The sequence below is a fragment of the Bidens hawaiensis genome, unplaced genomic scaffold, assembly GCF_021521415.1.
Source record: "Bidens hawaiensis isolate Kalapana, Puna unplaced genomic scaffold, B.hawaiensis_p1.1 tig00022014_1, whole genome shotgun sequence".
Lineage (NCBI taxonomy): Eukaryota > Viridiplantae > Streptophyta > Magnoliopsida > Asterales > Asteraceae > Bidens > Bidens hawaiensis.
Window position 1 is genome coordinate 122,139 of NW_027493416.1, and position 23,934 is coordinate 146,072.

Sequence of the window (23,934 nt, forward strand, 5' to 3'; positions counted from 1 at the left end):
ACTCATATATTGTCCCGTAATATATAAATGTCACCCAATATTTATATTTATATCATCACATTACTATAAAAAAGAGCGGGAAAACATTCACACTCCAATCTCCTAATTAATCCTACTTCAACCTCTAATCAATCCAGATCTCAATTCAATTCAATTACAGATCCACAATCAACAATGAAGGATGATAATCGAAGAAGAAGAGGCGATCGCGGAGACACGAAGATCTCAAAGAAGCAGAAGCTCATTCTCTCAGTTGACGAAAAGCTCGAGTCGAAGTTCGGCTTCGATGTGTTTACCGAAGGCGATAAGCGTCTCGGATGGCTACTATCATTCACCTCTGTAAGTGCTTGCAGTTGACGTTGATTTTGATTTTAATATTATGTAGTTGTTACAGTTCTACTGCTCTAAAACCTAATTTCAAATGATGTCTCGTTACAACTTATTGACTTGATTTTAATTTTGATTTTAATTTTATGATGTAGTTGTAAGTGTGTACAGTTATATTGCTCTAAAGCTTTATTTCAATTGGAGATTTGATAGAAGCTGCTCTAAAACCTAATTTCAAATGATGTTTCGTTAGAAGAACTTATTTACTTTTGATTTTGATCTTATGTAGTTGAAAGTGTGTACCGAAAACTGAATAATTTCATTGGACCTATTTTCATTTGATGTTTGACATTTCGTTGACTTGTTTTCGGTTATATGTGGTGGTAAGCGTGTAGAGTTTTACTGCTCTAATTCATTAGATTTTACGTAGTCGTAAGTGTGTAAAGTTCAATTGCTCGAAAACCTAGTTTCGTTTGATGTTTTGTTAGAACCTTTTCAATTGATTTCGATTTTATGTAGTTGTAACTTCTAAGTGTGTACAATTATGTTTCTCTAAAACCTAATCTCAATTTGATGTTTTGGTAGAACTTATCGACTTGATTTTGATTATATGCAGTTGTAAGTGTGTACAGTGATATTGCTCTAAAACCTAATCTCAATTTGATGTTTTGGTAGAACTTATCGACTTGATTTTGATTATATGTAGTTGTAAGTGTGTATAGTTCTATTGCTCTAAAAGCTAATTTCATTTGAAGTTTCGTTATAACTCGTTGATTTGATTTCTTTTTTATATAGTCGTCATTGAAGGATCAGGACACGCAGAACGTGTATAGCTGTGTTGATTTGTATTTCGTCTGTCAGGTGGTTTTTTTGGCTAGAAATTCAGAATTGATATTGTACACTAGTGTGTTATAACTGTAATGGATTTGATTATAGGATGGTTCGACATTTAAAGTCAAGTACAAGTTCAGACCTTACTTTTATGCTGCTACAAAGGTATGTTCATATGGAGACTGGATCTTACTGTTTTTCTTTTTTTTGTGTGTGTTTATAGTTTAATTGCCATCTTCTATAACTGTATTGAATTGTTAAAACTTTTAGGACAATCTGGAAATGGATGTTGATGCATATTTAAGAAGACGATACCAAGGGCAAATTGCAGACATTCAAATAGTGGAAAAAGAAGACCTTGATCTAGTAAGTCAGCATGTTATGATTCATACTTTTTATAATATCAAATTGTCAAACTGGCCGGAAACTTAACTTATTTGATTATAACGACAGAAAAAGCATCTTTCTGGACTACAAAAGACCTACTTAAAGATATCGTTTGACACGCTACCACAACTGATGCAAGTAAAGAATGAACTGATGCATGCGGTTGAAAGAAATAAAGAAAAATCTAATGCTGCAGAGGCATACGAGTCCATTTATGCAGCAGGAAAAAGGTTTGCTGTATCTTTTACAATATCTCTAGTTTTTCTGATTAAATAATAAATAATCGCTCCAGTAATGATATGATTTTGGCTATTGGGTTTACAGCAAAGCGCGATTTCAAAAGATTGTATAGATTGCATTACTGATCTAAGGGAGTATGATGTGCCTTACCATGTCCGTTTTGCCATTGACAATGGTGAGATACATACATAGATACATATATGCATACACGCATACGCACATGTTTTCATTCTATAATTACTTATGAATATTGTATGTCTCACTTTCTTTCACTCTGAAATTATACCTGTCAGATATAAGATCCGGGCTGTGGTATGATGTAAATGTGTCAAGTGATGGAGTTACTTTAGAAAGGAGGCATGATCTTCTGGAGCGTGCTGAAGTTCATGTTTGGGCATTTGATATAGAGACCACAAAGCTTCCTTTGAAGTTTCCGGATCCCGAATATGATTTAGTTATGATGATCTCATACATGGTTGATGGTCGAGGATATCTGATTATTAATAGAGAGGTGACTACACCATTGCCTTTTATTTTGTATCACATTTTTAAGTTCATTATTTGATTTTGTTATTTTGCAATTGCTTTCAGTGTGTTGCTGAAGATATAGAGGATCTGGAATATACTCCAAAACCTGAGTTTGAAGGACACTTTAAAGTGACAAATGTGAAAAACGAGGTGTGATTTTCAATATTTTACACATTTAAGTTCCATGCTCTAGACTTACGATTTAATTTTTCCGATTTTATGCAGAAATAACTGATCAAGTTGTGGTTCTCTCATATGAGAGAGGTGAAGCCTGGCATTTATGTAACATATAACGGAGACTTTTTTGATTGGCCGTTTATGGAAAACAGGGGCAGCTCATCATGGGTTGAGAATGAATGAAGTATGCTGCACACTTTTGCTATTATAATTGAAGATGGTGTTTTATGTACTTACTATCAATAGCAATTACTTATCGTCTCTGCCTACAGGATCTTGGATTTCAGTGTGACAATGTTCAAGGTGAATGTCGTGCTAAATTTGCATGCCATCTGGATTGCTTTGCATGGGTCAAACGTGATAGTTATCTACCTCAAGGGAGCCATGGTTTGAAGGTTTTTATTCAGATTTACTCTTTTCTTTTAATATCACATGTTTTCTCTTCATATACATACATTTGAATTCAATACACAAGTTAGTTACAATTTTACTTACGATTTTATTCAAGCAATAAGAGTTCACGAACACCTAATTAAAAACACTGGAAAACCTTAAAAATAAAAAGAAGTAACATAATACGAAAATATCAATAGTCATTGTTAACGAAAAGTTAAGTATTTCTATGTCAAATAACCAGTTATTATTTATCAGGATAGCACAAGACTTGTTAGGAGATATGTTGTTAGGCGCTAATAAACCCTTCTTTATTATGATTTCAGGCTGTCACAAAAGCCAAACTAGGTTATGACCCACTGGAGGTAAAACCTGAAGATATGGTTCGTTTCGCAAAGGAAAAGCCTCAGGTACACGATATGTAGAAATGATCTTGTTATCATCAGTATGATTCCTGATTTTTGTGAAGAATTTTAAAGTTACTTAGAACGATTCTTATATGTTTATATTTGGAAAACTCTGCTATTACAGATGATGGCATCCTATTCAGTATCCGATGCTGTGTCAACATACTACTTGTATATGACTTATGTTCATCCCTTTATATTCTCCCTTGCAACTATAATACCAATGACTCCTGATGAAGTGTTGCGTAAAGGAAGTGGGACCCTCTGTGAAATGCTTCTCATGGTCCAGGTGTGTGGTTTGGTTTTTCACTTTTTTAATACACTTGTTTTATAACTTATAACTTAATGTTTTGCCTTTAATATACTTGTAGGCATACGCGGGAAATGCTATATGTCCTAATAAGCACCAAGCTGAATCAGAAAAGTTCCATAATAATCATCTTCTTGAGAGTGAGACATACATTGGTGGCCATGTGGAGTGTTTGGAAACTGGTGTTTTCAGATCTGACCTTCCGACTAGTTTTAAACTTGTTCCATCTGCTTTCACGGTAATTCTAAATCAATATCTTTTTTTGGGACACATGCTTGTTTGGATTTCTATTTCCATTTATGGTTCAGTTACAACAGTCTTCTTGCTTCATTGTTGCACTGTCTTTTCTTCATCTTATTGATGCTCTCAAATACTAGCATCATTTGGAACTTATGAAGCTATGTGACTAGATTATGGCAGTTACTATTATTCTTATTATTGTATCCATCGAATATAAACAAGTTGAAGTTATAGTCTTTTTAGTAAGATATTTAAGGTTGTGCAAGAAGTTTGATTTATCTCTCTTTCCAGGAACTTATTGATAATCTTGATCGCGACCTTTGTTATGCTATTGAAGTGGAGGGTAAGATGGATGTTAAAGAAGTTTCAAACTATGATGACGTGAAAAACGCTATTATGGACAAGGTATTATCAGAACCTGCTTTCTTTCCTCTTTATTTACTGGTTGTGACAAGGCTGGGAAATAACATAAAGTTTCATGGAACATTGAGTTTCAGTAGTTAATTGCAAATCTTGTAGTATATTGGTCAACTGAAGTCTCTATGAAATTCTTACCCTTGTAATCATTTTGAAAATTATGAACAATTTGTATCTTGTGCAGCTTATTGCATTACAAGATGAACCTACGCGAGAAGAATGCCCCCTTATTTATCATCTAGATGTTGCTGCAATGTATCCGAACATTATTTTGACAAACAGACTTCAGGTTTGCACATGGATCATTATATAGAAGTTAAATCACATGTTACGATATAAATTTTCACTGAAAAACTGTACTTTTGTGTAATGTCAGCCGCCATCAATAGTTACAGATGAGGTTTGCACTGCATGTGTTTTCAACCATTCTGATAAAACCTGTCTTAGAAGTCTTGAATGGGAATGGCGTGGAGAAACATACACAGCAACGAGAAGGTACCTTAATTTACTCTACCCTTACATGCTACTTGACTCTAATGGGAATTTACTAATTTTAAAATTGCATCAGTGATTACTATCATATCAAGAGGCAAATTGAATCTGAGTTTGTGGACGGACCCCAATCAAAACCATTTCTTGATCTGCCTAAAGCGGACCAACAGTTGAAGCTGAAGGATCGTCTAAAGAAATACTGTCAAAAGGTATCTCGAAACTTATCGTTTTTAGTGTGATGCCTAACTTTAATTTTGACTCATTTACTTATAAATGTGTTGGTTATGATTGTGTTTAATCTGTAATGGCTCAAAACTTAAACTTGTAAAATATAAAAAAAGTGGGCTAAAAGGGTAATAGATCGAAAGTCTCAAGATGATTTTTTATGCATAAAATCTTCTATAAACTATTTGATAATTTTGTAACAAAAATATGTTTTTATAATCATATTTGACATACAAATTGTTATCAGGCAAAATGTAAAAGTTCTAGACGAAAAGTGTTGCAGGTCTACCCGACTTTGACATGCATTAAAATAATATTTTTTCTCAAACCTGTTTTACCTATTACCCAACTCTTTGACCATGTGGGTCAAAGTTGGCCAAATTAGGATGAAGATATTTTGAATAGTTTGATATGTAAACAGTAAAGAGTTGAAAGAGATGCAGCTTTTGGTTGTACATATAACGTAGTACATCAAGCTTATTTGGTTCATTGGTTGTACATAGAGCAATGCTTTACGAGTTGACCTGCTTATTTTCTGCTCCTACCATAGGCATATAAGCGAGTGCTTGAAAAGCCCACCCGTGAAAATCGAAAAGCAGGGATATGCATGCGTGAAAATCCGTTTTATGTTGATACTGTTAGAAGGTAAGCATTCGATTGATTTCTTTTGCTTTAGACACAAGATTATTGTATTATAATATGTTTTTTTGTTTCTATTTATACATGTCTATTTATTATGAGATCATAGCATGTTATTTTGTTGTTCAAAGCTTCCGCGATAGGCGATATGAGTACAAAGGGCTCAATAAAGTATGGAAAGAGAAGTTGTCAGAAGCAAAAGCTAGTGGAAATCCTATAAAGATTCAAGAAGCACAAGTAACTCTATCTTTATCGCATCTGTTTTTGTTAATTCCAATTTTTCAGTATCTAGTCGTGGTATTAATTAGTTAATTACTAAAATATTGTAGGATATGGTGGTTCTATACGATTCACTACAACTAGCTCACAAATGTATTCTGAATTCTTTCTATGGATATGTCATGCGCAAGTATGTTCTTTTCACTAAATCTCATCTTTTGTTTCTATCTAACTTTTTCTCTCAAATTTTTAAACAAGATGATTTTGTTGCAGAGGTGCACGATGGTATTCAATGGAAATGGCAGGCGTTGTTACATATACGGGAGCAAAAATAATTCAGAATGCACGTTCACTTGTAGAAAAGATTGGAAGACCTTTGGAATTAGATACAGATGGTATATGGTGTGCTTTGCCAGGGTCATTCCCTGAAAATTTTACTTTTAGGTAAGAGTTTTTTTTTTCATATACCATTATTGTGATTTTCTGATGAAAATTTTAACCTATTGAATAATATCATTAGAGACTCAAAGAAGAAGCTGACAATCTCATATCCATGTGTTATGCTCAATCCTGATGTGGCGGTAAACAACACAAGTAATCAATATCAGGTTTGTTGGATACTATATTTTTTATGTTGTGTATGATTCTCATTTTTTTGTTTTCATCAGACTCTCCACGAGATCCTATCAACAGAACATACACAAAACACAGTGAATGCTCAATTGAATTTGAAGTGGATGGACCATACAAGGTAAATATGTGAAATCTTGAAAGTAGAGGTGGCATATATTTGTAATTTGTTTCTATTAGGTCAAACAAGTAAAATAGTCTTTTTTTAGCAAAGTAGGAAACCTGTCAAAAGGTTGAAAGTCATTCAAAATGGATATCTATTATATATAATCTTTTAAAACAGTTTATTATAGAATTAGACTATTATTGAAATAGCTGATATTTCATAAGCACATGACAATACCTGTTTAAAAAAGGCATAGGACCTTCCTACACCACCATGGATCCTCACATGCCACTTTTCGCCTATACGGCTCGTGTAGGGCTATACGGGCCGTATGGGACCTGAGTTGTGTTCAGGCCCTACACAAACGATTGAAGACCTATACGGCTCGTATAGGGCTGTACGGGCCGTATAGGCTGAAAAGCTGTTTTTTGTCCCCTTCGTCAGTCATGCGTGGCCTATACGGCCCATAAAGGCCTATACGAGGCGTATAGGCCTGCACAGTCAGCATGGGGGTGGTGTATGAGGATCACATCCCTTAAAAAGGTTAATTTTTTGGACAAATTGTAATTGAGAGCAGTCCAACCTGTTCAAAATGCTCACCTTTTTGCTACCTCTACAAAAAATGACACCTTTTTTTGTCAGCTAGTTGGATTAGTCATGATATTACATTTTGACTTTTTTGTACTGTTTATGAGTGTAGGCTATGATTCTTCCTGCTTCCAAAGAAAAAGGAAAATTATTAAAGAAGCGGTATGCTGTGTTTAATGAAGACGGTACCCTTGCGGAGCTTAAAGGTTTTGAGATAAAGAGGAGGGGTGAACTAAAGCTCATTAAAGTTTTCCAAGTAATACTGTTATCTGATAAACTTGTTTTGACTCTTAATTATTTTTTTTATGTTTCGACACATTTTCACATAACTTTTGATATACCTATTTTTTCCAGGCTGAGCATTTTGAAAAATTTCTTCACGGGTCTACTTTAGAGGAATGCTATTCTGTAGTCGCTTCTGTTGCAAACCGCTGGCTTGATCTTCTTGATGTATGTAACTCAGATTTCTTCTATGTTTTTGTTATACAAACGTGTTTGTGTGCTTGCGTGGATATATGTATGTATGTATGTTTAGCACTGATTAGTATATATTTTCAGAATCAAGGAAAGGATGTTGCAGACAGTGAATTGCTTGATTACATTTCGGAATCGAGTACTATGAGCAAGTCTTTAGCAGATTATGGTGAACAGAAATCATGTGCAGTAACCACAGCAAGACGTCTTGCTGATTTTCTTGGTGATGCTATGGTCAAAGATAAAGGCCTACGCTGCCAATATGTTGTTGCATGTGAACCACGGGTAAGCATCTCATTTTGCTAATAGCAAAAGGTTTAAAGATGAGATAGTATAAATTAAATAATTGCACGCTTTGTCATTATACAGTTAACAGAGTCTGCATCCTTGCTTGATTTTGTTTCTTTCATTTGTACTTCATTTTGACTCTTTAAAATTTTACCAACTGTTTCATGTTTCTTTCTATATTATTTGTTGTAAAAGCTTACTACTGTTAAAATGCAAATCTTAATGAGAACAGGGTAAACCGGTGAGCGAACGTGCTGTTCCTGTTGCTATATTTGAAATTGATGCAGGTAAACTGTAGACCGTTACACTTGATTTTTTTAAACTAAAACGTATGCTAATCTTGCATGTCTCATTTGCACAGAACGTATGAAGTTCCATTTGAAAAAGTGGTGCAAAATCTCATCAGATTTTGGTATTCGTTCCATTATTGACTGGTCATATTACAAACAGTGGCTTAGCTCTGCTATACAGAAAATTATTACTATTCCTGCAGCAATGCAGAAGGTAAGAGTGTTCTCTATAAACATTTGATGTAGTATTGCATCTCTTTGGCATGTAACTGTTTTGTTTTTTCCTAACATTTTTTTTTTCTTATTTAGGTTTCAAATCCTGTTCCAAGAGTAGCTCATCCTGATTGGTTGTACAAGAAGGTTCGTGAAAAGGAGGACAGATTGAGGCAAAGAAAACTGGTTGACATTTTTAGTGCAGTGAACAAGGTAAATAAAGATGACCCGAAAAGTGATGCAAATGGAGAAAATCATGAACCGAATGAACAGAATGTTGTCGATTTGGAGGATTTTGTGAACAATGGAAAGTCTTCTGGTGTTGGACCTAGACCTATTGTTCGTTCTTATGACACTAACAATAAGACGAGCGGTCAAGAAGCTTTTTTTAAGAAAAAAGCTGATAATGGTCAAAGTGGGAATCTACCAGCATCATCACCACAACCTATTGATGTTGATATTGAAGATATAGACAAAAATCTGGATTATCAAGGATGGCTTAATTCAAAAAAACGAAAGTGGAAACAAGCTCGTGAAAGAAGAAAGAGACAGAGGTACCTTATTAGCATATGCAGATCGGTAATGGGTCTAAATGGGAAGAAACAGGTCGAGTCGGGTTGGGGGGTTGATTGACACATTTTTTTTGGTCTATTTTATAGAGTGAGTTTAAATTAACCACTCATTAATTACAATAAAAGAGGAATTATATTACAGTCATAATCTAAATCTTTGAATAGAAGCAATTGTGGAGGTTGGACACGATGGGTGAATTTCATCACCTCGTTTTATGTATCTCATTTAACCAATAGAGATAAATGACAACCCACATTGATCCATTGGCAGGTTGGACACTTGTGATGAATCTAATCAAAGAAATGGAGCTACTGGTATTCCTAGTGGTGTGGCAAATAGGAGACAAGCTGGATCCGGGGTTGGTTCGTTATTTAAAAGGCAGGAACAAGCCCTTATAAACAGTCACTGGCAGGTAGTCAACTTTTTTGAATTTTTTTTTATTTTTTTTTTGCTATTTGCATCTTCTGTTTTACCCATTATGCACCTTAAGCCTTGTTTTTTTACCAGATAATTCAACTTGTTCCAAGTTCACAAAATGGTCAATTTTTGGCGTGGGTTGTTTGTAGTGGAACCATGCATAAGATTCCTATTAATGTTCCCAGAGTATTTTACCTAAATTCTAAAGCTCCGGTGACTGAAGAGTTTCCTGGAAAACTTGTGAACAAGAGTCTTCCTCACGGCCACCATCGCCATAACTTGATTGAGGTATATTGTTTTGTAATTAAAAAAGAAAATGTGATTAATTTAGTAACTTACGAAGCTTAATGATCGGTACCATTTGTAGGTCATAACTGATGAAGATCGGTTTAGAAAAGAAAGCAGGAAACTTGCTGCTCACCTTGCAGATCCTGAAGTGGAGGTCCGTATAAATTAAATAAAAGTAGTTTAGAAACTCTTACCAAACTTGCTTGTGATATGCTGCTTGTCCAATTACATTTCAGGGGATATACGAAACAAAAGTAGAGCTTGATTTCAACTTCATTCTTCAAACTGGATGCGTTTGTAAAGTGAATAAATCAGCTAAGAAACAGAATGCAAAAGAAGACGGATATAGTTTAACTGAACTGCAAATGAAAACCACTACGGAATGCTCTTACCTTGAGTCATCAATTTCGTTCTTTTACTTGTATCATGGGTAAGTTGCCTATTTTTTATTGCCTTGTTTGTTTGTCAATTGACATATATAACAAAAAGAAAAATTATTTTGTAAATTTCTCCTTTTCTTTTCAGCATATCCGAACCGCAGGGTATATATCTTTTATATTTTCCTTCATGGTCGACCATTCATGTGTAATGCTCAGTCCTGTTCAGCATAAAGAGTTGACACCACATATATTAGAGAAACTCTTCCGTGAAGCTTGCCAAGCTTTATCAGTTGAACCTCCTATGCATAGAGATGCTTTCACTTTTAAGGTCTTGCTTTCACCTTGCTGAGTCAAATGCTTGCTTTTTTTTCTAAATAAGTTTTATTGTGTGGAAATATTCAGGTGAACTATGTTGTAAACCCTAAGGATGCTCAAAAAATCTTACAAAGAGAAGTTACTGAATTCAGGTATTACATCTTTTATATATTTTCACTAGAGGTGGCAAGATAGGCGGGCTGGGTAACAGGCGAAAACAGGTTTTGGTACAAAAACAAAGTTATTGCAATAATAATTCAATTTTTTCAAAACAATGTTGGAGGTTTTATACTTGAAAAATAGACTCGTAGATACTTTCAGCCAGTTTGAATGGCTCTCCTTTTACTTCTTTTGTCCAGCATGAGATTAAGCACAATCCAATTTGACCCATTTCTAAGTAAATGGGCCAAAAGTACCTTCATGAGATTTTAAAAAATAATACAAAAAGAGAATTATGCAAACCGTGCTGTTCTTTTAAACTTTTTAACTGCTCACAGATCTGAACTTCACGGGCCTGCGATTGCTATACTTGAGTGCCCGAATGTAGACTTAATGAAGTCCGCTGTAGAGGCTCTTGACCATTTCCCATGTGTGAACATTCCTTCAAATGCACGCGATAGTCAATATCCGGTAACTGACTCGTACAAGCTGCTTTCAGAGATGAGCTGGCTTTTTGTGCGATACTGGCTAGTTAATTATACTCTTTTGCTCTATGCAGACTCTTAGCTGGCAGAATTTTGCTGCAAAAATTGGGATCCGACGCTGTGCCACATCGTCGCATTGGTTAAATGAAAAAATTTCTCTTTCCAGATATTCTCATGTAATTTTTAATTCATGAGTGTAACTAATTTGCATTTCAGTTATTTTGTTCATGAGTTTATGATTATTCAATTTTAACAGGTTCCATTAGGCAATATTGAAGTAGATTGGCGTATACACACCACAGATATCTTCTTTGCAAGGGAATTACGTGACCAGAAACAGGTTGTCTATGGTTCACATCTATGCATTCTCATGATTAGTAGCTTTTTTATGTGCTTTGAACCCTTTTAACGGTTTATAAAATTAAGAGTTTTTTGTAACATTTTGCAGATGCTTTGGGTATCAGATAATGGTATTCCAGATCTCGGAGGAGATGATGAAGAAGAAACTTGCTACTACTTTGATGAGGTGTGTGCCAGAATTACATAAACCATCAGGCAAATATTTTTGACCTTTTGATAATCTAAATTGTTTTTTTTTAAAAAGGTAAATCAACCTGTTCTTATTTGTGAAGGTGCTTACCGAAAAGTGACCGTTGAGCTAAAGGTTTGCAATTTGTTGGTGTAAACTTTAATCTGCATAAATAAATTCAAGATTTGTAAGCAATAGCTTTCTAATGTCTGCAGATCCACTGTCTGGCTGTTAATGCCCTGCTATTAGATTTAGACCATGATTTTTCTTCTGGATCACATGAGCTACCGGATTTGGATGAGGCCATGCCATGTTTACTCGCGTTTCGCGCCCTTCGAGCATTGTTTCAAAGATGTCTTGCTGATGTACGTTTATCAGGCAATATATTTGCTGAGAATTTGTTGCAACATCTATACAGATGGCTCTGCAGGTACTATCACCGCTTTTGCTTTTGTTTGTTATAGGTGGCATTAATGACCCATTTCTCAAAGGACGGGTTTGTTTTAGCAAAACATAAATTGCGTATGGGTTCATTTGGGTAATCTCAAATCAGTCAACGGGTCAATTTGGGTTTAGTTTGCCAGGCCTACAGCTTGTTGACTTTACTAACCACGTGTAATTCTATTTTGACTTTTCAGTCCACGGTCAAAACTTCATGATCCAGCTCTTCTTAGAATGCTTCAGAAAGTCATGCAAAAGGTGCTTGCGCTTCTGCTATCTGAATTTAGAAAATTGGGCGCCACGATAATATCCGCCAATTATTCAAAAGTGATAATCGACACCGGAAAGCCAGACTTATCCGCTGCACAAGCTTACTGTGATACTTTACTGGAAATTCTAAAAAACAAGTTGGTACTTTGAATTTTGTTTTTAACTTTTAAAGCAATATTAAGTTTATTTATATTTATCTATATATATTTTTTTTGTGTTTTAGCAACTTGTTTAAGTGGATTGTGCTTGAGCCACACAATTCTGGCATTCACTGCTGTTTATGGATCAGGTTAGCTAAACTACATCTTTTACAACTTTTGGTGCTTCCTTTATTTGAGTGGAATGAGAAATTACCATTTTACTTTTGTCTACAGTACAACTATGGGGGAGTTCAACCTAAATCAGATCAAACGGACGGTGACTCAGAAGCGGTGATAGCGTCAGGATGGAATATTGCAGAAAACCTGCCTAACGAGACTCAGGTAATTGACATATTTCTTATCATTAGCATGCAAAAATTGTATCATTATCTGATTGTCAGTTGATACCGTCATACCAATTGATCTCTTTTTTTCATAGGATCACTTCAATTTAATAGTCTCTGAGTTTTTGTACCACCCGTGGGAATTTGCACAAGATCAAGCCAATAAAAGAGCAAATGTAAGAGATGCTGACTCATGCACTCCATCAATTACTGTGGCTGCTGCTGAAAGTATCCAGTCATGCATGACTAAACACATTCAGAAGCAGGTCAAAGTTAAAATAATAATTTTAGTATTGGTGGAATTCAAGTATATTTTGGCTTTTTAAATCACAAACTCATGTTTTTTAATTTATTTTACAGATTATACCTCACTTCACAAAAAGACTAATGAAAATAGTTACTGCTCTTTACAAGAGAGAAAACGGCAAATCTCATGCACTTGAATTCATTAAACACGTGTGTGCTGTGCTTGCACTCGACCAGAATGTGCAGGATGATATTCGGGTATGCTTTGTTCAATTTTTTTCTATATATTGGCCACCTGATTGTTTATTTATTTGCAAATGCTATTATTTCATTAATGTTTGCAACAAACTGCAGATCATGAAGAGGAATCTGTTAACATTAGTGCATGTAAGAGAGTTTGCTCCCGAGGCCCAGTTTCAAAAGTGTTCGATTTCGTTTACTCTACCAGATGTGATTTGCAGGTAATATAATAAACGTGTATTTTTTTATATGAAGACTGATTTTGTTTTTATATGTATAACTAATTTAAAAACGAAATCTGAAACAATTTAATTTAATTTTTAATTAATTCATATCTGTTTTAGTTATTTTTATGATAACGTAGTATATATTATTTTGTTATTTTTATCATAGTTTTATATATAATAATAGGCTTATTCAGGCTCGCAAAACAACTCGATCTTGATAAGTGAAGCTTGGGCTTGTGCTCGTTTATTAAACAAGCTTATTTTAAGGCTCGAGCTTGGCCTCAAACTCGTTTAAGCTCGTCTGGGTTTAATATTTTTATGAGCTTGCTTTAGAGTAGCTCATGGGTCGGTTTGGCTTTTTTACACCCCTATTTGCCTCACTTAATTTTAAAAAAGTTTAAACATATTTAAAAGATTAGAAACATTGCATGTGGTGAAACGTCTAATAAAGTTGGTTACTATTAGGGGAAGTTTTCCCTATGTGTATTGCCATTGTTTGTGTGCACCGTCAGCGTATCTAATTTAAATTCACCATTTGGCAGCTACTGCAATGACTGTAGAGACATAGACTTGCGTGAGGACAAGGCTTTACTAACTCAAGAATGGAGATGTAGTATTCCGCAATGTGGTCAACCTTACGACCGCGAGAAGATGGAATACGATCTTCTTCAAATAGTTCGCCAACGAGAGAGGGCTTATCATCTTCAAGACTTGGTTTGTCTAAATTGCAAGCAGATTAAAGCTGCACATTTGGCGGAGCATTGTGCGTGTGCTGGAACGTTTGCTCTCAAGGAAAGCGCTACCGAATTTAGAGGCAAAATGGAAGTATTGTTGAATATAGCCGTGCATCAAAAGTTTGAGTTACTTAAAGAATGCGTTGCTTGGATTCTAGAGGTAAATTTAAATACAAATAACTAATCTATATGACCTTAACTCGGTTCGCTTTAAGACTATAAGTAACTCGAGTTTGGGTTTTTGTCTTGAAGGTATTGATTATGTAGTTCTAAATTCTTAAGAGTAAGAGAGTTAACTGTAAATCATGCTACCATAATTCTTTTTTCACGAAGATAATTTCGATGTATATTAGTTTTACTCAAATTAGCCAGTGTTATGTGTGGGTATTTTAGTCATTTTGCCTTCTATATGTTTAACAATTTGCTAAGTTTGTGAAAGGTTTTAAGTTTTTCACATCACCAAACATAATAAAAAAAATAAGTTAAAATAAAGGGTTTTCTAGCTGCTACCTGCTCTATTATATTTGGAGTTATATTAAATGCACATCCCATTAAATCATGAACATTTTCTTTAATTGGTTGTAGGAAAATTGAAATGCTAATATGAGATTTATACAATTTAACCCTTCTAACAACAAATCTTATGTCCACATGCCAATTTTAATTACTTAAAAGTTATGAAAACCATGTCTATCACATAAATTGTATACTTGTCAGCTTTTTATAGTTTTTTTTCATTAAAACATAAAATAAAGGTAGGAAAGGTCGAAACGATTTTTTTTTTAGTTTGTTAAAATTTTATGTCCGCATGTCGATTTTAATTACATAAAGTTATTAAAACTGTGTTTATCACATTAATTGTTCACTTGTTAGCTTTTTATTGGTTTCTTATCAATAAAATGCAAAATTAAGCTAGGAAAGGTTCAAACGATTTTTTTTAGTTTGTTAAAATCTTATGTCCACATGTTAATTTTAATTACTTAAAGTTGTTAAAGCTGTTTCTATCACATAAATAATAAAAATCGTACACCTGTCAGCTTTTTATTGGTTTTTTTCAATAAAACGGAAAATTAAGCTTCAAACGATTTTTTTAGTTGTTAAATAAGAACATGATGAACAAAGCATATATAGAACAGTAATGGAAAACTATAAAACAAAAGTAAACAATTATAAAAATGATAGGGAACACATTATCGCTATAATATACAAACATACACTGCTCAAACATTATATTTGCATATTAGCACACAAAATAGCGAAATTAAAAGCACACAAACACATATCAGTTAAAGATGACAAGATTATCAGGAACAATCTCACTTCTTTCCAGATTTAAGTTCTCTTGAAAGTAAGACCAGCCCAATAGTAGCAAAAGCAGACAAAACCGTTGATCCATAAAAGAGAACAAGTAAGGTTCCACGCAAAGACTGCAACATGCATACAAGTTGGTTAATACATGTTATGCTTGATCTCTAACGGGTCAAATGGATCACATGGGTCAAAAGTGTAATTTTATCGAAAAAAAACTTCTAAGCCACTTTATTAAAAAATATTAGATTAATACCAAAATAAGATAATTTTCATAACCATATTTGACAAATAAAAATATTTATAAAAATAATAATGTTGGATAAAAAGTGTTTTACCAACCCGTTTGACCCGTTTGACACTTTGACATCTCTAAGGTCAACTTATTTATTTGACCATTTGATTTAAGCACCTGGGCGATCAACGAAGCATTGTCATTTGCATACTGGAATGTGCTCTCTGGTATATTCTGAATGCCTTGACTTAATTCCCATGAAATAATCCTACAATTTTATAGTAGTTTTGACAGTTTAATATCTTTTTAACAGCTACAACTGTTTTTTGTTACAAGTATGTAGTAAAATATTGATTAAATGGTAGTAATTACCCATAAACAAAGCCAATCACTGCACCGATGTAAGCTTTCTCTCGTGTTAGCTCAACTTGAAGTTCACCAAACTGCAGAATAGAATATAGTTAATTCAAAATCACCACTCTTAATATTAGTGCTGATAATTTCGACCCGTTTACTTATCTCTAATCGGTCAAAGGTCACCCGCAACATACTTTCAAATGCGTAAAACATCGTAAACTATTTTATGCAAAAAAATGAACTATTATTGAAATAACATAATTTTTTAAGTGTACTTGACACACTAATTATTTAACGGAAAAGTAAAAAATATGTGTAGGGACACATCTCAATTAGACACGAACTGTTTTTACTTGTGCAAAAAATTTACCATTTGGCCCGTTACTCGAAAATGTAAAATAAAAAGGATATGAGCCAAAAATAACCAAAGTGCATGTTTGGTGCATAAAACCTCCTAACGCTATTTTATTCTAAAAGTTAAATTACTAGTATAAAAACATAAATTTTGTAAGTATACTTGACACAGTAACTGCTGCTTTTATATTAAAAGTTCGAGACAACATTTTCTGGGGTGTCAAACCCAACTCGGGCTGGCCTGTCTTGCATTAACTAAATGTGACCCGACCCATTTCAACTTGTACTAAAGTTACCCATTTTGACCCGTCACTCAAACTTTAATCTAAAAAGAAAATGGGTCAAACTTGTTAGTTTTCCATTTGGTTTGCAAAATCATATAATTAATACCTTGAACATGCGAGTTTCGCCTTTTGGCTCTTCATTGACTTCTTCAGTTACAGGAGTTGAAGACAGAAGCTTCCCAGTTGAAATCATAGCTTTGGAAATCTACACATAAAAATAACAAGTTATTTAACGGGTTGTTTGCACTAATATTAGCTTTGGGATTCTTTTGACTTGTTTCCCTTTCAACTAACACCTTTTTGACTTTTAAATATTTTCTTTTACATAATTAGTGTGTTATATGATTAATAAAACTATAAGATGACAACAAAAAATTAATCAATTTAACAAAGTGATTTAGCAATACAGGAGGTAGCATGCACTAAACATAAACCATGGACGGTTTTCAACCATATGTACCAAAAATCATCATCATCATCATCGTACTCAGTATATCCCACCAATAGCAATGCTATGGTAGGGTCTGAGGAGGGTAAGATGTAGACAGCCTTAACTCTATCCCATAGGGATAGAGAGGCTGCTTCCGGTGAGACCCCCGGCTCGATAGTAGTTTTGCATCAAGCCTTGGACATAAGGCACATAGCACTCAATCATCGGGACACCGGCTGATAGGCGCATGTGCCCTTGTCTTTCGGCTATCAACGCCACCACATGATGCCTGATTAACCTTCCGCCACTTTTAACGTTATTTTCACGATATTAGTAAAATAACGTCAAAATTAGTGCAATTTTACTTTTGCCCACCCGAGGGTTCACACATATATACATTATATGCGCGCACCGCAAGCAGGGCGTAATGTACCAAAAATAATAAATTAAATTTTTCAATAAACAATTTAGGAGGTGGTATGCAATAAACATACACTTTGAACGGTTTTCTAACGTATGTACTAAGAATAACAAATTAAATATTTCAATAAAAAAATTAGGAAGTAGTCGGCACTAAAGATATATTTGAACGGTTTTGAACGCGTATGTCCGATTCCTCTTATTGCTTTTAAATAAGAAAAAAATCAGCCTAAATCAACCCATTTATTAGTAAAATGGGTCAAAGTTGCCACATGTACTTGTAAAGAGCAAATAGCTAAAGTTTTAACAGGTTACCCTTCGTAGTTCACCTTGACCGTATTGACCCATTGACTGAAACCTCCTTCCGGCAGAAGTCAAACGTTTGCCGAGTGCTAATTAGCATTAAATAAAACATAAATCATCTTAGAGGGAAGTCCTTGTTCAAATGGACTTATATGCAAAGCTTTTGCTTTTACTCTTGCCTGATTTCTTGTTGCTGGACAACGAGTTGACCAACGAAGGGAGATTGTTGACCAAAGCTGTTGAAGTCGATGTGTCCGCTGACTCCCAAGCCCGAGATATGTTTAGCAATATCGTTCCCAATTCTTGTCCACACTGATGAAATTTCAAGAAAGTGAGTTCACATAATCATGTGACTATTCGTTTCATACAACTTTGACTTTTGAAGTCAACTCTTTGCATATGATATTACACAATTTTGACTTCTAAAAATATTTCATTTTTTGGTCTTAGAATATGAAGTAACACACAAGTGTAAGGTTGATCATCAATTTCATTTTCTTATTTTAATTTTGTAAACAGATCATTAAAATCCGCTTTAAACAAATCATAGGTTCTTCAGTAGTCAAAAGATGTTCTTAATGGTCAAAAATTTTATCAAGGGGCCAAAAATTGCATTACTCATGCATAACTGTATCAATTCTTTTTGTAACGTCAAGGAACTCAAAAAGCTAGGAGTGAGCATGGTTCGGTTCGATTATTGGACTAAAATCAAACTTATAGCCGAAATTTTCAGTTGTAAACAGTTCGGTTATTGGAAACTTAGAAGGATGGATTCGTATTATTTTCAATCAATAAATCCAATATATCCTGGTCAAATAAATATTAACTTTTGTTATAATTATAGAGAAAATGACTGTTTTAGTCCCTGTGGTTTTTAGACAGAGTCACTTTGCGTCCGTGATAAAAAATTTGAACTGTTTACATCCCCGTGTTTTAAAAGTTGAACCATATGCGTCCCTGTATCTAACATCCGTTAAGTTTTAAGGTTAAAATCAGGGGTATGTATGTAATTTTGCACCCACTCATATTTACCCTAATAAACTTCAATATTACAACCAAAACAGCCTGCCGTTCCTTCTGTTATATCATGCGCGGCGAATTGTGACGGAGCGTGATTGTGACCGGCGAATTCTTTGCCGGCGATATAACAGAAGGAACAGCAGGCTGTTTTGGTTGTAATATTGAAGTTTATTAGGGTAAATATGAGTGGGTGCAAAATTACATACATACCCCTGATTTTAACCTTAAACTTAACGGATGTTAGATAGAGGGACGCATATGGTTCAACTTTTAAAACACGGGGATGTAAACAGTTCAAATTTTTTATCAGGGACGCAAAGTGACTCCGTCTAAAAACCACAGGGACTAAAACAGTCATTTTCTCTATAATTTATTAAAAAAAACATTGCAAAACTTTTCCGACATATAGTGTATCATTTTGTAAAAGTTAAATAATATAAGGGATAGTCTTAGTCTCGATTAGGCGGTTAATCTCGTCATTTATACGCATCCAACGATAACTTAACTACAAAAAACTGGTTATCAAAACTACCATAACCGAACCACCGTTTTCTTAATAGCTTTTACTGCTTATTCCTGTTTATTGCATTGTTCATCAACAAATATTATTGCTAATGAGCTTGTGATAATTCTTAAAACTATATAAAAACAAGAAACTAGTAACCTGCTCCAACACCGGTCCGTTTGAGAGATCAAAAGCAGCATCATTCAGCTACACAGTTGTAACTCAAACTAGTAAGAACAATAACCTATATTTCCAAAACAAATTCAAATCATATATAGCATAATAATCAAGAATCTCACTTACGTCTAGACGAAGATCACGAGGGAGCTGTGAAAAGTAATCAGATGGAAGCTTGAAACTATCCTGCAAAACCACCATAAGTACTAGTGATGAACATTTGGTACCTGATATCTGTACCGTACCGATAGATTTGATACTGCATTTGGTACCCACTTTTCTAGAAATTCGGTCCTGCTATTTTCCGTACCAGTAACATACAGAGATGAGCATATGGTAACAAGTACCAATACCGTACTACGGCACCCGTATCGAGAGTTTCGCCAAGGCTGGCAAAATAGGTCTTGCCATGTTTAACAGGTCAGAAATGGCGCGATTAACACAATTATCAAACATGAATACAAATCATTTTAGCTACTTTATATATTAAGTCTATTGCATAGCGTACTTTATTTAAACAGGTTTAATCGTGCATTAAACATGTAGCTCTTTTGCCAGCCTACGGTATTCGATACCCACTTTTTCAGAAATTCAGTGTCGCTATCTTTGGTACCGGTACCAGTGGCGTAGCCAACATTTTTTTCCTACGGGTTCGGAAATTTTCGAGGAACTGACAACCGATTGTCTATTACTAACGTTCGGGTTTTTCTGTCCAGTCCAGTTCAGGCCGAGTCACATAATAAAAACAGGAAAAATCAAATTATTTTTAATTGAACTGTGGGTTAAGGTTCGTTATCAAGGTTTCTAAGGGTTTGGTGTAAACATTTCTACCGGTTCGAAGTTGAAATTTCTACGGGTGTGATGTCGAAATAGACGAATATATTACACACTAAAAAAGCTTTTAGCACAGGTTGGCCAAACCCGTTCCCCAAAAGCTGCCTATGCCCCTAAGCGGTATCATAACCGATACAGTGTATTAACGAGTATCGGTACAGTACACATAGTTTCGGTACGGTATTCGGTACCCACTTTTTCATAAATTCGGTGTCGTTTTTTCAATTCAACCGGTACTAAATACCGATACCGAACTTATGGGAAAGTGAGAACCGAATGCTACACCAAATCTATCGGTACCGGTATCCAATACTGAACTTATGGGAAAGTGGGTCCCGAATGCCGTACCGAATCTATCAGTACGGTACCAGTAGTCCTTCTTTTGGTACCGGTGTCAAGTACGTATCATATAAGCATTTTGTAATATCGGTACGGTACCTATATAACTCCGTACCCACTTTTTCAGAAATTCGGTGCCACCGATACTCGTTACAAAATGCTCATTTCTATATGATACGAATCTCTGGAAAAGTGGATACCCAAAAAAAAAATAAATAAATAATAACGTACGGCGACTTCTTGGAGAAGGAGTTGCGGGTCGGGTGGGTCGAGAGATTTGGATGATTCGGTAAGGGCTTTTGTGGCGACTGAAGATAACGATAATAATAATACGGGTGGTGGTTTTATAGTGAGGATTTGGTTGTTGGGTTTATAATTATAATTAAAGGGAGTTCGATTAATATTAATATTATTATTATTGCGAAGGGTGAAAGAGGAAGAGTGTGGTGGTGGAGGAGGTGGCCGGAGAAGGAGAGTAGAAGAAGAAACCATTTTGGTGGTGGAGTGAGCGTTGTTAGCCACTCATAATATGACCCGTTTTCTTTGTTTGATGGATATGTGAAAAGGCGAAATTACCCCTTGTTTAACGTTAAAAAATAGACGGGGTTAATCATTTGAATGAAAGCTTTAAGGTTAAAGTATGCAAAAGAAGATAGACCAAAAGACGATTTTCGTGTCTTTATTAATACATTTAAAACTTGGATGAAAGAGATAGGTGATATCGGCAAAGGTTATCGAATAATTTTTAGTTTAGTGTCTTAGGTTAGAGGGTATACTTCAGTGAAGAGGATCAAATGGTTCTACGTGGCCATTTGGTAACTCACTAATCTTAATGGTCGTCGTCACGTGGATCATTAAAGGGAGAGGGAGAAATGAGCCAATTACTTTTTTTTTTCTTTTCAATTCTTTATGATATTAAATAATGAAAATGAGGAGAATAACCTATAATCTTTATTGGTCTTTAAAAAAAAGAATGATGGAGGAAAGACTGATGTGGCGCAGACGTGACGAATGAGAGGAAATAAGGGTAATGACTCAAGCCCTTTAGTCTTACCAGTATTAAAATGTATGTATATATTAATGTATTTTTTCTTTGAGATATAGGTGTGAATCTTATGGTAGACAATGATATGAGTTTAGGAAGATTAGCAATTTCGTCTACGAATGATACATACTAGTCCAGGAGAGCGACAAATCACTGGGTGTTGTCATAGATTGTTTATACATGGAGAGCGATGATGCTATGATATAAGAGGAGAGAGAAATGGCATGTTGTCTGTGGAAGAGAGTAAAAGGGCTTGTGATACGCGTGAAGGTAAGAGGACATGATGATCTGTGAGGTAAACGTCTGAGCAGGTGTGAAATATCTGGGTAAAATGTTGTTATGTTTAGAATAATAGTTAGAATAGTCAATATAATACCATCAAACATATAACGCTATATGTAATATTCTAAACTATATCAATATAACGCTATCTTGATTAATCAAATAAAGAACTTTTTAATATTCAACATAATACACTAATTAAATGGATATTTAACTTACTCCATGTCTCCATCCAACACCACTTTAATTAATAACCCAAATTGAAAAGCTTGCATGGTGTCTTCTACCCACCTACTACAATTCTTAATGTGTGTTCTACATCACAAGTGAACATATACATCTTTTGATCATTTGAATTCTATGGTTGAAGACGTTGCTACTTTTTATAATTGCAATAGTTAGAATGCACGTGTTTGTGTTCGTTCATACACGTCTACGAAAATACCTAAATATTATTTTGTGAAGGCGTTGCTAGCCAAAAATCTCGGTCAAGAACAAAAAACAATTAAAAAAAACTTATTATTAAACTCGATACAAAATATTGTATGGTTAAAGACGTTGCTACTGTTTATAATTGCAATAGTTGGAATGCACGTGTCTGCGTTCGTTCATACACATCTACGAAAATACCTAAATATTATTTTGTGAAAGCGTTGCTAGCCAAATATCTCGGTCAAGTACAAAAAACAATAAAAAAACTTTGAATATTATTAAAGTCGATACAAAATATTGATTGCAAAGCCTTATATTTATACTAACAAACTTAATCACCAAACCATTCTAACCTATCTTGGAAAATATAACCTAATTTGAACTAACATTTACCAAATAAAATAATTAATGATGAAAGAAAACAACAAAAACTAAAAACAGACTAAAAAAACTCCTTACTCCCCAAGTTTCTGATTTCATGTAACTTTTAGCCTATTTTGATCATGTTTTGATCCGAATTAAAACATCATCAATAATCACCTCCCTAATGTAGATACGAATTGTAATCATTGATTGTGTTGTTTAAGTTCCTAGCTCGAGTCACCGACCATTTATAAGATAACAAATATTAAAATTATTAGAACTTCAAACTCAAAATCAAATGATTTTGTCATTTTTAATGTGATGTAGTGGTAGAAAACATGTTTTTTTCGATGAAGATCCAGTTTCAATTTCCATAAGACTGTCTGTTATGGCCCGCCAACACCGCCGCGAGCGGCCTGGCGCGAGCCACGTCGGCCACGAACACTACAGCACACCGGCGCAACCACCCGGGTGGGGAGAGATTGCTGCAGCAGGCATCGATGAAGAAGAAGACAAAGTGTGACCTAATTTGTTTTATACATGGGCTTTATTTTTATACATAATTCCTTACAGGAGTGTCTCCTCTTGTTGGGCTCAGGGACCGTGGGTTTGTTGTGGGTCAGGCTGCGTTGAAGGCTGAATCGGGCAAAGTTGTTAAACACGAAAAAGCTTGTTTAGATAATCAACATGTCTTTCTACCATTTGCCTTTGATACATTTGGTTTTCTGGCTCCAGAGGCTGTGAAATTTTTGAGTAGGGTTCAGCTCGTCGTACACGGAACCTCTTCAGCTTCTAGGTCCCAAAGCTTCGTTTTTAGCAGGATTGGCTTTGCTGTTCAAAAGGGGGTTGCGGCGCAGCTTGTTGCCCGTTTGTCTGCCACTTTATTGTAATCGTTTTATAGTAAATTATATAAAACTTCGATTTGATTAAAAAAAAAAAAAAATTCCTTATCTAATTCTTGACCCAACTTATCAAGTTTTGTGTATTACTTGGCCCAAGTTTGTTTTAGATGGTTGGGTAAATAAAAAATATTTATA

The 23,934-nt window shown here is 34.7% G+C and overlaps 1 protein-coding gene and 1 pseudogene across 2 annotated transcripts; one reads left to right on the top strand and one right to left on the bottom strand.

Moving 5' to 3' along the window:
• The first annotated feature begins 174 nt into the window (after window positions 1-174).
• Window positions 175-14,393, top strand: LOC143564553 (DNA polymerase epsilon catalytic subunit A-like; annotated as a pseudogene). The gene is made up of 48 exons (XR_013140896.1): window positions 175-339; window positions 1,123-1,188; window positions 1,264-1,323; window positions 1,429-1,524; window positions 1,612-1,775; window positions 1,875-1,960; window positions 2,079-2,296; window positions 2,377-2,463; window positions 2,539-2,674; window positions 2,763-2,885; window positions 3,210-3,293; window positions 3,415-3,579; window positions 3,662-3,838; window positions 4,132-4,245; window positions 4,442-4,546; window positions 4,634-4,752; window positions 4,826-4,958; window positions 5,525-5,619; window positions 5,745-5,850; window positions 5,943-6,022; window positions 6,106-6,276; window positions 6,353-6,444; window positions 6,501-6,583; window positions 7,269-7,412; window positions 7,511-7,606; window positions 7,715-7,915; window positions 8,151-8,205; window positions 8,280-8,422; window positions 8,518-8,975; window positions 9,265-9,406; window positions 9,502-9,699; window positions 9,779-9,853; window positions 9,936-10,129; window positions 10,225-10,407; window positions 10,482-10,546; window positions 10,892-11,024; window positions 11,113-11,214; window positions 11,295-11,378; window positions 11,487-11,564; window positions 11,643-11,702; window positions 11,783-11,997; window positions 12,206-12,415; window positions 12,502-12,567; window positions 12,653-12,760; window positions 12,858-13,028; window positions 13,123-13,266; window positions 13,363-13,469; window positions 14,018-14,393. The product of XR_013140896.1 is annotated as a DNA polymerase epsilon catalytic subunit A-like (transcript).
• A 1,096-nt stretch (window positions 14,394-15,489) lies between these two features.
• LOC143564554 (uncharacterized) lies at window positions 15,490-21,267 on the bottom strand. Its single transcript, XM_077051794.1, has 9 exons — window positions 21,007-21,267; window positions 19,729-19,788; window positions 19,585-19,632; window positions 18,080-18,212; window positions 17,913-17,989; window positions 16,854-16,952; window positions 16,125-16,195; window positions 15,930-16,020; window positions 15,490-15,636 (listed from the first exon to the last, which is right to left on the bottom strand). Exons 1-9 carry the CDS (start codon window positions 21,265-21,267, stop codon window positions 15,526-15,528), a joined length of 951 nt encoding a protein of 316 aa, XP_076907909.1. The 3' UTR covers window positions 15,490-15,525.
• Between the last annotated feature and the right edge of the window lie 2,667 nt (window positions 21,268-23,934).

Coding starts and splice junctions, on each gene's coding strand:
- LOC143564554 (XM_077051794.1), bottom strand. CDS start 21,267: ATGGTTTCTTCTTCTACTCTCCTTCTCCGGCCACCTCCTCCACCACCA. Junction 19,789..21,006: donor TCCTTCTCCAAGAAGTCGCC/GTACGTTATTAT, acceptor GTGGTTTTGCAG/GATAGTTTCAAGCTTCCATC. Junction 16,196..16,853: donor GCGAAACTCGCATGTTCAAG/GTATTAATTATA, acceptor TCTATTCTGCAG/TTTGGTGAACTTCAAGTTGA.